Here is a 14,251-nt window from a genome sequence, read left to right on the forward strand (position 1 = left end):
TCTGTTACTGCTTCAAGGATGTGGAATTGGCTACCTTTAAATATATATAGATTTTTTAAATCCCACCTTAAGACATTATTTCTTTAGCATTTGAGTTTGCAAATGGTTAGGAAGTTGTATTTATATTTGTCAAGCCCTAGGAAAATATGCTTAGTTAGCTATATTTTTTATGTATGGTGTTCTTTTTAATTGTACTTTGGTTGACACTTGTTTTAAAAAGGGCTTTATAAATAAATGTGACTTGACATTGCTAAGTGACCCCAAACTTTTGAACAGTGGTGTATGTCTGTATAGTGCAAAGTGTAGGCAAGTAGAAAATGCTGAATAAAGGATGAGAAGCCTCTTACCATCAGACAGTCCTCTTAACATCAGCAACACTAGTCCAGTCACAACCTCCATTTGTCTTCACAGAGCAAAACCTTCAAAATCCAGTTATTAAACAAAAAAGGTTTAAAGAGTGCCTTGGGAAATATTAAACTGGCGACTAAGCCAGAAAGGCGGTGATTGTTGTTTGTCAGATCAGAGATGAGGTGGTTGAGTCCAAGTGTTGGTGTTGCATCTGTCAGCAAGAGAAGTGTAAACCACGTCACATTACGGAAAATGTTGTGGTCTATTTAAGGCACAGGTTTCAGTAGAACATTCGATTAAAAAGCTGACCACTTCCTTTTCTAAATGGACTGAATTGTACTTAATGGGATTTACACACTTTGCATTGGCATTTATACCCAGTAAGGTTGGTCAATTGTACCATTAGTAATAGGGTACAGTACATCTGATAGTACATTATACTGTCTGCTTTATAGTTTTTGTAGGTCAGTGTACTGTTGTTGTGAAATTGTGCACATTTGCAATGATGAATTTCTAATAATTTTTACTCCTACTTAATAAAGTTAAAGACAAACTCAAATCAATTTAGTCATATCACTCATTTTAAAAGATGTGTACTAAACTGCTATAACGTTAGAAATGTTATGATGTCCCCACGTGAATTGCCTTGTCTTTACCTGTATATATAGAGATATACAGTATTTGTGTAACTTGAATCTACTTAACCTATCTATCCAATCGGATGTCTCTTTTTATACCTCAGCTTTTTCCCGCTGGTACCTCGTGAATTTCACAAGCACAAATTACCGAGATACCAGCGGAAAAAAGCAGAGGTAACTGTTTTAAAAGGTTCAAATCATCTTGGAACACAAATTACTCAGTGTAGCAATGACAGTCAACCACTTCACAATGAGTTATAATGTTTAGAATAATCAGTTATCCATACCTGCAGCATCCTGTGGCTGTCATCACCCCGTTTCAACAGCCAGTAGCTGCTTGGGATATTTACTGGACGTAAATCCAAGGTTGCCAACACACAAACACACAGTGGACTCAAAGTCTGAGTTCAATACCAAGTACTCTTTCTTTTCAACACTGATCAAAGACTTAGACGTAAATATCAACATTACCTAATAATGTAACTGCATAATATTTATACACCATTATGTATACCACCAGGATGTCTTGAGGCCCGGTTCAACGGGTACCAAGCCAATGTGCGTAATCGAGCGCACGTTTGGCATGCTGAACACCGCTGGAGATCCATCTTTCTAGGGCTCCGAAGTGCGTCCTTCGTTTGTGCCCGAGGTGGTTGCTGCCTGCTGCATTCTCCACAACCTTAGTTGTCTCCTGCAGCAGTCCCTGAATAAAATATGAACGTGAATATGACAGAACGTTGTTTGGAGACGACAGCCATATTCATATCATCGATATTCAATTTGTATGTGAAAATGTCCACTGGTCCGGAGCGCACACTCTGCCTCGGACGGATCCAATTTATTTTCTATGAATAGTGTCAACGCGTTGTTGACGGTTGCTGAAAGCATCTCGGGAAAGCAGCACGACGGTTTGAGCTGTTCCGGCGCGTCAAGTTGGGCCATTCATAGACATCTTATTTAAAGGCTAGATGTCTCATGGCGCAGTCACTTCCGGCATCACCGGTGGCCATCTTGTCACAGGCAGGCTTCCTGTTGGGCTCTGTGGTACCTGATGTAAGGTGAGTGATCAGCACTAACACAAATACTGTTATCTCGCTGAAACCTTGACGGATTTACAAACAGTTTGGTTTCTTACAAACGTTATTAACGTGGCTATAATTCTGAATGCTTGAAAATTTTGAAATTGCAGCTTTTCTTTTCTAAAAACGTCTAAATCGTGCAGCATAGTTGGATCACGGCTACTTGCGCAAGTTATCAAGGCAGATATCACAAACGAGGTGTTCGATTATAGAGGTTTTACTTACACCAATAACAATTTTATGACAACTAATCTTTTGTCTAAATTACAATATTTGTGGATGTGATTGTAGTTATTTGCTGGCTTATAACAATAAGCTTTGAGTGAGACCTATGGCAGCTAACGTTACAGTTTAGCTGCTAACCAGCAAAGTTGCACATGCTTTTCAATCCGGTTGGTTCCTGTGTTGCTTGAAGGACAGCAATATGTCCTGACCTACAGGTTCAGCCAGGACCACTTGGAGCTTCTCTTCAACTCCATCAGAGTATCTGGTAGGGTTCATAATTTATATTTACCAGCCGCAACACTAAGTGACTTGTATTGTTTTCAGTTTGTCGGTCCATATGTTTTTTTACTTTTGGTAACATGTGTTTTCTGCAGACACACCTTAACCCTAAGACACACAATACCTGGAAGTGTCACAAACCATTTTGAGTATTTAGAAAAATGCCTGTGTTTGACTATTTGTTTGCAGAACTTATCATCACTGATACAGTCTGAATAGTATGATAATGTCCTTCAACCTATTTTATGTGGAAAGATCATTCAGGGGTGGCTAGTTATTTTTTTGTAAAAATGTTTTAAGCATAAAACATTTTAAAGCATGTATTGAATATCTGTGTACTATTCTTGTATATCTTTTTTTTTTTTCCTTAAACGAATAACAACCCTAATGCCAGCCAGTTCAAGTACATCTTTAGGATGTAAAGCTGATGGCCCAGTGTGGGGTTGTTAAACCATGCAGAGGCAATGTGACGGCACAGGATGACACCGAGTCCCTACCAGCTGTCATCGACACCTCTATAAGCCTGTCAGCTGTAGATGTGTCCTCTGCAGCAGGAGGAGAAGATCTTCCATCCCTGTTTGCTGACATTCCTGCCCTAGTACATGATCACAGCTACCTTCCCATCCACTTCGATGGTCTTGTGGACAACGCTCTTATGTACATTTCAGGGGAAGGCTAACTGAAAGTCGATTTTCCCTATAACCAAAAGTGCTAATAGTCACAATCTGGGGAAAAACAATCTCACGATTGTCCAAAAAGGGAAGTGTTCCCTTAATTTCCCCATGCTTATTAATGATTATTGTTATTAGTTATGATATTAGTCATCAGGCAGTACCAGACGATCACAGTCCATCAAACTGCTTGAGGTTGTTTACATTGTCTGAAAAAGGATCGGTTCAGAGGATGTTTGTGTTGGGATAGACAGTATGGGATAGACATCCACCACCATAGGCTGTTAAAAATAATTCTGTCCCTGTTTTTTAAGTTAAGGCTGCACCACATCGCCAGAATTACAATCCTCAGCTTACAGAGCAACAACATGCAACAGAAACTTAATAAAACTGTCCTTTTCAAAGGGCATTAGCCCAAGGTATGTGTTTTCAAGGTACTGTTCTCTTTTACTTCAACAGTAGTGTAGCGCTCTCTACAGCATTTATTTATTTGTATATATAAATGATTTATTTATATTTGTAAAGGGGAATCATGTACCTATTTTTTGTGTGCAAATAAATGTCACTCTTATAATAGTTTAAAAATAGAGACGTGTAATTATTCCATATTTTTTGTAGTTATTCTATATCAGAACCCCTGACATACAATCCAAATAGTCTACAAGTAACATCAGTGTTACCTTTCATTTGATTTGATTTCATTATGCTTCTACACGAAGAGGTTGCCCCACAGTAAGCATTGTATTGTCAGCATTTTGTCTGACAAAGTCCTATGGGGAGTTTCCATAGGGCATTTTACAATACGCATGACCATACCTTGGCAAATAGTGGTCTAAAGTACTAAATTTCATTCTATATTGATCTGCTTTTGCACACAGCTTCACAAGACCTGGTGCTGGGGCTGAGTTGTGTTTCTAAAGTCATATCAAGTGACCTAGAGGGCTGAAATGTGGTCAGTTCAGAGATGCTTGTTATCTGGCATAAAGAAAAAACATGTAGTAATTAAAATTATTTTATAATAGTAATTTTATTATAATAGTACAAAAGTGTATATGTCTTGTTGCCATTCTGTAGCCTATTTATTGATTTAACATACATACCTTGTTTGTATATTCATTACACCTATCTGGTTCTGTTCAATGATATTTTCATATGGAAGTCCATGGTTTTAATGGTTCATATGTATGCAGTGTCATAACTTTATCTCTGACGTTTATAACAAACCAAACCGTTTGAAAATCGGTAGAAAAATGTGCAAGTTATGGTTATTTAAAAGTACATGCACCATAAAACACAATGTTACGAGTGAGCGAGCGGCCTGTGGCAAGATGGCCGCCATGTGCGGACGTCGACCTCCATTAGCCTTTAGCGTGGACAAGGTATCTAGCCTTTATATATGAGGTCTATGGGGCCATTGACCTTATTCACCGCGCCTCCATCTTGAAATCCAAAACAAGGCTAGGGGGTACACTCTAAACCGGAAGTTCAATGACGGAGCGCAGCAGCGGGCGTCTGTCATCATGGCGATACCCATAGACATAATAAAGAGTAGACGCCGCATTGGCTGCTGGGCGCGAGAAATACGGCCGCCATCTTTGACCGGTCATACTCCTATTTGCGTAGCAGCAGAAGCAACGATGCCAGAGCACTGTGCAGCATACTCCTGCTCATATCGGCGGACCATCGAAAGCAGGGCTCGGGGGATTACTTTTCACAAGTAAGATTTAACTATACCGTACTATTGGTTGTATTTTGTGACTAGAATATTACCAGAGAGTTGAGAAGGAGCAAGGATCTTTGATATTACTGTACTGAAATCGTATCCAGCTAGCTAGGCTATGTTTACTGCACCAGCCGGTGTTCACCCAGCGAACTGAGGCTTGATAAGTCATATTCTATAACACTGACTTAGATTACAACTGACGCAAGAATGCTATTGTAGAAATAAAGTTAATATTACTGGTATAACATTGGCCAGCTAATTTTACACAAGTGGCACAGACTGTATCATATATATTTATATAAATAAAAGACGGTATTATCATCGTTGGGCAGTCAAATGTAGCAAGCTAAGTAACACAAACACAGCAGTAGGCTAGTTCATTACATAGGAAGCTACTTTAAGTTGTGCTGATTTCACATGACAAGAAAAGTAGCTTGTGTGACTAAGCTACTTGGTAAATAAAGGAGTTACTACTACTGAAAAGTTACTTGATTCTGGAAATAGTGAAGCTACCACCAAAATACTAAGTTACTAGCTAAGCTAAACATAGGCTACTTTTCTTGTCATGTGAAATTAGCACAACTTAAAGTAGCTTCCTATGTAATGAACTAGCCTACTGCTGTGTTTGTGTTACTTAGCTTGCTACATTTGACTGGGTGGTAGCTTTTGTGTAGTGAAGCTTTATTCATGACAGAGTAACTAATAGCTTAGCTCACTGCAATTTCCAAGTAACTTGCCCAACACTGTATTATTCACGTGTAATTCACTCTAACAAAAGTAAGTTACCTCTCATGTCTCATACCCACCCCACTTAAAATAAAGGCAACAGAACATCTGATAGTAGAATGATTTTCAAACAAGCTTATTATTTAGTTCAGCGGTATGTGCTCACCTACAGGTTCAGCCAAGATCACTTGGAGCTCCTATTTAATTCAATCAGAGCGTCAGGTAGGGTTGGTGTTCTTTTAATTACAATTTTGAAAATATACGTAATGAATTTCTTTGTCTTGTGAGTAATGTATGTATTGTGTGCCTGTTTTCCATATAAGGAGGCTGGAATAACAATCCACGGCACTTCCAGGCCATCTTCCGCCGCCTGATGGTTCGGTGTGGTGTCTCACCTGTGTAAAGCACTATATAAATATAATGTATTTTTTTAAATTATTATTTTAATAAGGTGCTGAGTGCTGCAGAGAGGGTGATCCGCCAAGCTTCACCAATGCCAGCTCCTAAGGTGTCGACAGTCACAGACATTGTCCGGGAGGAGATTGGAACGGATGATGTTTTTCTGCTTGGGGAACACATTGAGGATACTCAGTTTGGCATCAACAACCATCATTCTGACTTGTTGTCATTGGTTGTGTCTGTGTGGTTCTCAAAATAGGGCTGCACCACATTACCAAACTCAACTCTCTTGAACTGCAGAAAGGGAGCACGAGGAAGAACTGTCCTCTTTCAGGGGTTTTAGAGCATGTGCATGTGTGTGGTTCCATGACAATTCAAGACTTTAATCCTAAATTCCAACATGCCAAAACGAATTCTAAGCTTTATATCTGTACTGTAACCTTACTCATCACACATAGTATCTTTATGTCATATCTGTCATCATTCTGACAAGATTAACACTGAAACTGAAAGCAATGGCTTAAAACTGCCTGAAAACTGACAGAAAATGTCAATATTACACAATCTCAAACATTTCTAAAAGTTTAATCTTCCAAGCAACATCAAGCAGCAAATAATTTTGGTGGACACAATCTCTGACATCACAAAATGAGGTTTTAATTAAAACCTTTGCATTAAAGAAAATCTGTTGTTTTTAAAGAAAAGCAATCTTACATTTGCATTGTTGCTCAACTCATCGACTTATAGTTTCATTGGCTATTTTCCATCTTGGTCCACTTAAGAGACTTCAGACCCACTAGTTATTATCATCTGGGGAGAGGGACAAAGATAGAGTGAGCAATATGGAAAGGTAAGCAGAATAAAATGAAATACTTTATCAAACAAAGATACAGACTCTTAATTAAAGGTACATGTTGTATACTGGACCTTGTACTGTAGGAGGGGTTTTCTCCTTGTAAAACCAGTTTGATCCTACAGAGACTGTCAGCAAAATGAAGACCTCCGCAAGTTTCACATAAAGAAACACATTGAAGGAAAGTTCTGGGGGGAAAAGGGAAGTAACTCATTAATCAAATCAACAAAAATAACAGCTGTAAACGGTAATTTAGGTAATTTCTCAGTGACAAACATTTAACACAAGTTGCGGCAGCAAGGGTTTACTTCAGTAACAATAACCACTCAATGATATTTCTGCTGATTTCACCCAAATATTAACTTTTCTGTCAACCTGTGTTGTCAATTGCTTTTTTGGATTAGTAACTGTAAAGACAGGAGGCAAATATTACTGTATTCTGGTCACTGGTCTCATATTTCCAACCTTCCCTCATTGTTTATTGGAGGCTACTAACTGTCCCTTCACAAACACTCAGGGGCGAAATTCCCAGGGGTTCAGAGAAGGAAAAGCTGTCCCCCCAAATTTAATTTGCGTGTTTATGTTGGTAGGTTTACAATTCCATTTTAAATGGGGCCAATGTGACTGTTAATGTACTTCTCTTTTTTTGTATTTGGTCCATGGATTCTAAGACTATACTGTTAGAATCCATGTCACACTTTATGCATACTCTATTCTTCACTCCCATGGTTTCACTGAGTTTTGACTTTATTTCGTAGCACAGTGTGATTGCACAGTATATTTCAGCCAATTGCTAAGCTAGCAATATTAGGGATCATGAGTAAGAGGAAGGCATCAGTGGATATCAGGACTTTCTTTACAAAAAAACACATCTTACCTGGACAATGTGATATCTTTATGCTGTGGTTAACATTGCTGATGTGGTTCCTGACATGACAGGTGAGGATTCCAGACCAGCCTTTCTTCAGAGTTATGGTGTTTGTCTCATTACCAACAGTCCTCTCAGTGTCTATCAGTGGGTCTCCAATCAGAGTCCAGTTAAACTGGACAAAATCCCCCTTAGAGGAGCAGGACACCCTCATCTCTCCATCGGTCAGACACTTAGTGGTCAGATCAGGAGTGGACACTGGGGCTGTGGAGGAATTAAATGAGATGTGCTGACAGAGGATCCCTACAGCCATTATAGAATGCTACAGAAGCTTTGACTGTATATTAAAATGCAGTGCATTAATGGATTAGTAATGGTCCTTTCTTAGATGGTAGATTATTATTCAGACCAGTGCAGTGCTACTCAGCGCAACTCAGTTTACTGTAGTTATGAGAAATATTGTACAGTGGGGAGAACAAGTATTTGATACACTGCCGATTTTGCAGGTTTTCCCACTTAAAAAGCAAGTAGAAGTCTGTAATGTTTATCATAGGTACTCTTCCACTGTGACGGAATCTAAAAAGAAATTGCATGATTTTTAAGTAATTGATTAGCATTTTATTGCATGACGTAAGTATTTGATACATCAGAAAAGCAGAACTTAATATTTGGTACAGAAACCTTTGTTTGCAATTACAGAGATCATACGTTTCCTGTAGTTCTTGACCAGGTTTACACACACTGCAGCAGGGATTTTGGCCCACTCCTCCATACAGACCTTCTCCAGATCCTTCAGGTTTCGGGGCTGTTGCTGGGCAATACAGACTTTCAGCACCCTCCAAAGATTTTCAATTGGGTTCAGATCTGGAGACTGGCTAGGCCACTCCAGGACCTTGAAATGCTTCTTACGGAGCCCCTCCTTAGTTTCCCTGGCTGTGTGTTTCGGGTCGTTGGCATGCTGGAAGATCCAGCCACGGCCCATCTTCAATGCTCTTACTGAGGGAAGGAGGTTGTTGGCATGCGCTGCAGGATTTTAATCCATGACGGCGTAGTGTGTTACTAATGGTTTTCTTTGAGACTGTGGTCCCAGCTCTCATCAGGTCATTGACCAGGTCCTGCCATGTAGTTCTGGGCTGATCCCTCACCTTCCTCATGATCATTGATGCCCCACGAGGTGAGAGCTTGCATGGAGCCCCAGACCGAGGGAGATTGACCGTCATCTTGAATTTCTTCCATTTTCTAATAATTGCGCCAACAGTTGTTGTCTTCTCACCAAGCTGCTTGCCTATTGTCCTGTAGCCCATCCAAGCCTTGTGCAGGTCTACAATTTGATTGAGTGTGTGGACAGGTGTCTTTTATACAGGTAACCAGTTTAAACAGGTGCAGTTAATACAGATAATGAGTGGAGAACAGAAGGGCTTCTTAAAGAAAAACTAACATGTTTGTGAGAGCCGGAATTCTTACTGGTTGGTAGGTGATCAAATCCTTATGTCAGGCAATAAAATGCCTATGAATTACTTAAAAATCCTACAATGTGATTTTCTGAATTTTTGTTTTAAATCCAGTTAAAGTCTCACACAGTTGAAGTGTACCTATGATAAAAATTACTGACCTCAACATGCTTTGTAAGAAGGAAAACCTGCAAAATCGGCAGTGTATCAAATACTTGTTCTCCCCACTGTACACCATTATTTAAGGCTGAGTTCCTTCCCCTCTTTAAACAGCTGGTGGTGACGTTTCCTACTTACTGAACCACAGGTTCATGGTACCACACAAGCTAATTACAAAGCAGAACAAAACAGTCACAAGATTACCCAATTCAATTGGACAAACTCTGCCTTAAGTTATATTATTTAGTCTCAGGCATAATATATCAAACAACAACAAACTCAGGGAAAATTTGTTTCAGATGTGCAGGAGGTCGTTTCTGGAACTGGGATCCACTGGTTTTCTAAATGGACTGGAATCACTGTTACACTTATTTTTCTTCTCAACCAATGATTGGTGTGGGAGGTGGGACTTTTCAGGTAGAAGGAGAATTTAGATGGATGATCCTGTAACTTTAGTTCCCTTCAACCAAGGCCATAGCCATGGAGTCAACATTGGGGGGGACCAAATCAGCCAGGGGTCTGGGGTTCCGCCCAAGTAAAACATTCAGAAATGTTAAAAATATTTATAAGACTCTTAATCATCAATATTCACACAATCTGATATCACCGTGCTGGTGTTGTTCCTGCAACATCATAATTAGACTGGTACTAATTTTCTCACTGCTCTCAGCTTTTTTTCTCTGAGGCTGCCCAAAAAACTGATGAATGTCACTGCCACCCTTCCTTGTGCTCATGATGACACTCATTGTGAATTAAAGTTGACTAATAAAACTGCTTTCACTTTAATCATACTAACACTAATAACACTATTTATCAGAGTTAGGAAATACAACTATACAGTATACTATACGAATATACAACCAATGAAAACGACTACAGTCTGCATAAACTACACATGAAGCGCAACATAAATTACTGACTCCTTACTCAGAGTTCAGGTGGGCAATTCTGACAAATCTAACAAAATCCTTTGTGTAAGACATTAAAGTTAGTTGAATACGCACATGAGCACCTTTGATGGTCAGAGGATGAATGTGTGACAAATTAGCTTTCCAGGTCACTTGGCTATGATAAATTAACGATGAACGTTAGTCATACAAACATTTCGCATTAAAACTGCTTATATACAACAGTCGATCAATGGCTTCTGCTGGGGTATGGCAAAAGCACCTGGACACTACACGCAGAACTGTAAAAAACTGAAAAACTAGGACCGGTGTAATAATAACGGCAATTTGTTAAGTTTAGTTATGATTATGTTTACATTTGCTAAATATTACTTTGGATGGTGGTGCATGGTTGCCTGTCGTAGCATGTCACATTTTAATTTTATTTGTAATTTACAGATACATTTATTTGGGTGGGGGGGGGCATTTTGAGTAATATAGAATATTGGGGTGGATGAGACCCCCTCAATATACACTCACCTAAAGGATTATTAGGAACACCTTTTCAGTTTCTCATTAATGCAATTATCTAATCAACCAATCACATGGCAGTTGCTTCAATGCATTTAGGGGTGTGGTCCTGGTCAAGACAATCTCCTGAACTCTGAACTGAATGTCAGAATGGGAAAGAAAGGTGATTTAAGCAATTTTGAGCGTGGCATGGTTGTTGGTGCCAGACGGGCCGGTCTGAGTATTTCACAATCTGCTCAGTTACTGGAATTTTCACGAACAACCATTTCTAGGGTTTACACAGAATGGTGTGAAAAGGGAAAAACATCCAGTATGCGGCAGTCCTGTGGGCGAAAAAGCCTTGTTGATGCTAGAGGTCAGAGGAGAATGGGCCGACTGATTCAAGCTGATAGAAGAGCAACTTTGACTGAAATAACCACTTGTTACAACCGAGGTATGCAGCAAAGCATTTGTGAAGCCACAACACGCACAACCTTGAGGCGGATGGGCTACAACAGCAGAAGACCCCAACGGGTACCACTCATCTCCACTACAAATAGGAAAAAGAGGCTACAATTTGCACGAGCTCACCAAAATTGGACAGTTGAAGACTGGAAGAATGTTGCCTGGTCTGATGAGTCTCGATTTCTGTTGAGACATTCAGATGGTAGAGTCAGAATTTGGCGTAAACAGAATGAGTACATGGATCCATCATGCCTTGTTACCACTGTGCAGGCTGGTGGTGGTGGTGTAATGGTGTGGGGGATGTTTTCTTGGCACACTTTAGGCCCCTTAGTGCCAATTGGGCATTGTTTAAATGCCACGGCCTACCTGAGCATTGTTTCTGACCATGTCCATCCCTTTATGACCACCATGTACCCATCCTCTGATGGCTACTTCCAGCAGGATAATGCACCATGTCACAAAGCTCGAATCATTTCAAATTAGTTTCTTGAACATGACAATGAGTTCACTTCACTGAAATGGCCCCCACAGTCACCAGATCTAAACCCAATAGAGCATCTTTGGGATGTGATGGAACGGGAGCTTTTTGCCCTGGATGTGTATCCCACAAATCTCCATCAACTGCAAGATGCTGTCCTATCAATATGGGCCAACATTTCTAAAGAATGCTTTCAGCACCTTGTTGAATCAATGCCACATAGAATTAAGGCATTTCTGAAGGCGAAAGGGGGTCAAACACAGTATTAGTATGGTGTTCCTAATAATCCTTTGGGTGAGTGTATATTGTAATTACGGTCTTGCCTTCAACACATATTAAAAAGAGAAAAGGGAATTTTCATTCCATTTTCATTCAACTGACTTAATTAAATATATCTGTGTGTTACTGGATAAGTCACCCTCACATTGATCCCCTTACAGGACAAAGTTATTCCAAGTGGACTTGAATAAAAGGAATCCTTTTGAGAATGTAACATAGAAACTAATCAAAATGCCCCCCAGTCCCCCCAATACTATTCCTCCTTTCCCTGATGTAAATTGTCAATATTACACAACCTCATATATTTCTGACACAGTTACCTTCCAAGCAACATAAAGCGGGAATTAATGTTGGTGGATGAAACTTCTGATATCAAAATATTGTCTTTGCATTGAAGCAAATCTGCAGATTTTGCCAAAGGGTTCAGCCTAACTTGAGCCGCTACACTGTAGCAAACATCATAAGGACATTTCGAAATGAGAATCGGTTTGTACAGTCACTTTGCATTAAGTTTTGTAGCACTGCCATACTCTCATGAGAAACACAACAATACCATACATGAAAATTGCTAGACGTCCAGATGCTGGGGGCAGAGGAAGAATGTTCACTGCAGAACAAGAGACCAATATGGTGATTGCAAATAATTCCATAAGGCTACGAGAAATACAGTAGCGCATAATTGAGGATGACACCACCTTCCAAAACACACACAATGTGAACATTTCTGTATTATGTTTACAGATCACCCACTCTTCACTGTACTCAACCTCCCTGCATACTTTCCATTCTTGAATCCAATTGAAGAGTTCTTTTCTGCCTGGCGCTGGAAGGTCTATGACCATCATCCCCATCAATGCATAGCCCTTTTACAGGCAGTGGAGGAGGCATGTGGGGATATTGACCAGGCATCCTGTCAGGGCTGGATACGGCATTCCAGAAGATATTTTCCCCGGTGCCTTGAACTAGAGGACATTGCATGTGATGTAGATGAAATGTTGTGGCCGGACCCAGAGAGACGACACAATGTAGACTGATTTTGTTGTTTTGAAATTACTATTTTGTCTTTTGACTTGGAATAAAACACTTGTTTGTTTTGATGTGTGTAAATAAAAAACAATACTTGAAGTTTGGATCCCTGTGTGTTTACAGAACTATGACAAAAGTATGACCTCAAACTGACATAGGCTACATTGTGCACAGCGAAAGCAAAAGCCAGATATGTTTTTCATTCATGCCATCAGTGTGTAGTTGGCACATTGTGTGCTTATTAATGTGATGGCTTGTGTTAACTGTTTGATACGAAAATACAATTTTTACAAAGGTTTGAAGAGTTAAGCAAGGTTTATTTGCTTTTGCAAGAGAACTACAATGTTTTTTCTGATTTGGTGAAAGGTTTTCTTATTTGTGTGTAGAGTTTTGCAAAAATAGCCAATAGTAACAAAAAAATGTGCTTAAGCCATCAGAGTATAGAGTGAAAACTTTCCAAAACTACTTCTTTGAAACTTAACTGAGACCTATTTTGGGATATTTTAATTGACCAAACTTAAAATACATTTCACAAGGTTGTTGTCATTATGTTCACTGAATCTGGAGTTGAAATGCTTCTGATAGCCAACTTAGCTTTATAGCTTCATAGCTAAGTTTCATCATTTGTTTTCTACTTTTTTCCTTGTTACATGCATGACATGATGCTGCTGTAATGATTCAGGAATACACAAAACGTACTTGACGTCCACAGAAAAACATGACAGTACAGAAAAACAACGTGTCCTTTTTTACCATTGGAGAGTGCTGCTAACATTATCAGAAATCCAAAAACCATAACCATGTTGTCTTCACAATAGCCAGCTACTGATATTTTATATCTTAGCAACTTTGGATTCAAGGGATGTGTCATATCAGGGATATGTGCAAAATACACCATCTAATACAAGTACACATCCCCAGTACAAATACTTCCCAAATTATTGCAAAAAAAACACCAAAACGATCAGTGGTTACTACCATTACACATGGCAGGCAGCCGCCTATGGCCCCAGAAGGCCTATGGTACTGTGAAAATTCTAATCGAAATAATGTTTAAAAAATATAATAATACATGTTTTGTTTTTTCTCAAGATGTGATCATGTTATTCAAAATGATACTCAAATTAAATCACGCCTTCTAATACATTATTTATATTTGAGACCAAACCCCCCTCTTTTACTCAAAT

At 39.4% G+C, this 14,251-nt stretch overlaps 2 protein-coding genes across 3 annotated transcripts in view; both read right to left on the reverse strand.

Moving 5' to 3' along the window:
• Positions 1 to 557, reverse strand: part of LOC114839122 — a 34,094-nt gene extending 33,537 nt beyond the window's left edge. For both annotated transcript variants that reach the window (XM_034291722.1, XM_034291723.1), the window contains exon 1: positions 348 to 557. In XM_034291722.1, the coding sequence (XP_034147613.1) occupies positions 348 to 399 (52 nt within the window). In that variant the 5' untranslated portion in view covers positions 400 to 557. The remainder of the gene's footprint in view (positions 1 to 347) is intronic.
• Positions 1 to 14,251, reverse strand: part of LOC105025841 — a 200,583-nt gene that overhangs the window by 112,191 nt on the left and 74,141 nt on the right. The window lies entirely within an intron of this gene.

The sequence above is a fragment of the Esox lucius genome, chromosome 4 (genome assembly GCF_011004845.1).
Source record: "Esox lucius isolate fEsoLuc1 chromosome 4, fEsoLuc1.pri, whole genome shotgun sequence".
Taxonomy (NCBI): Eukaryota; Metazoa; Chordata; class Actinopteri; order Esociformes; family Esocidae; genus Esox; species Esox lucius.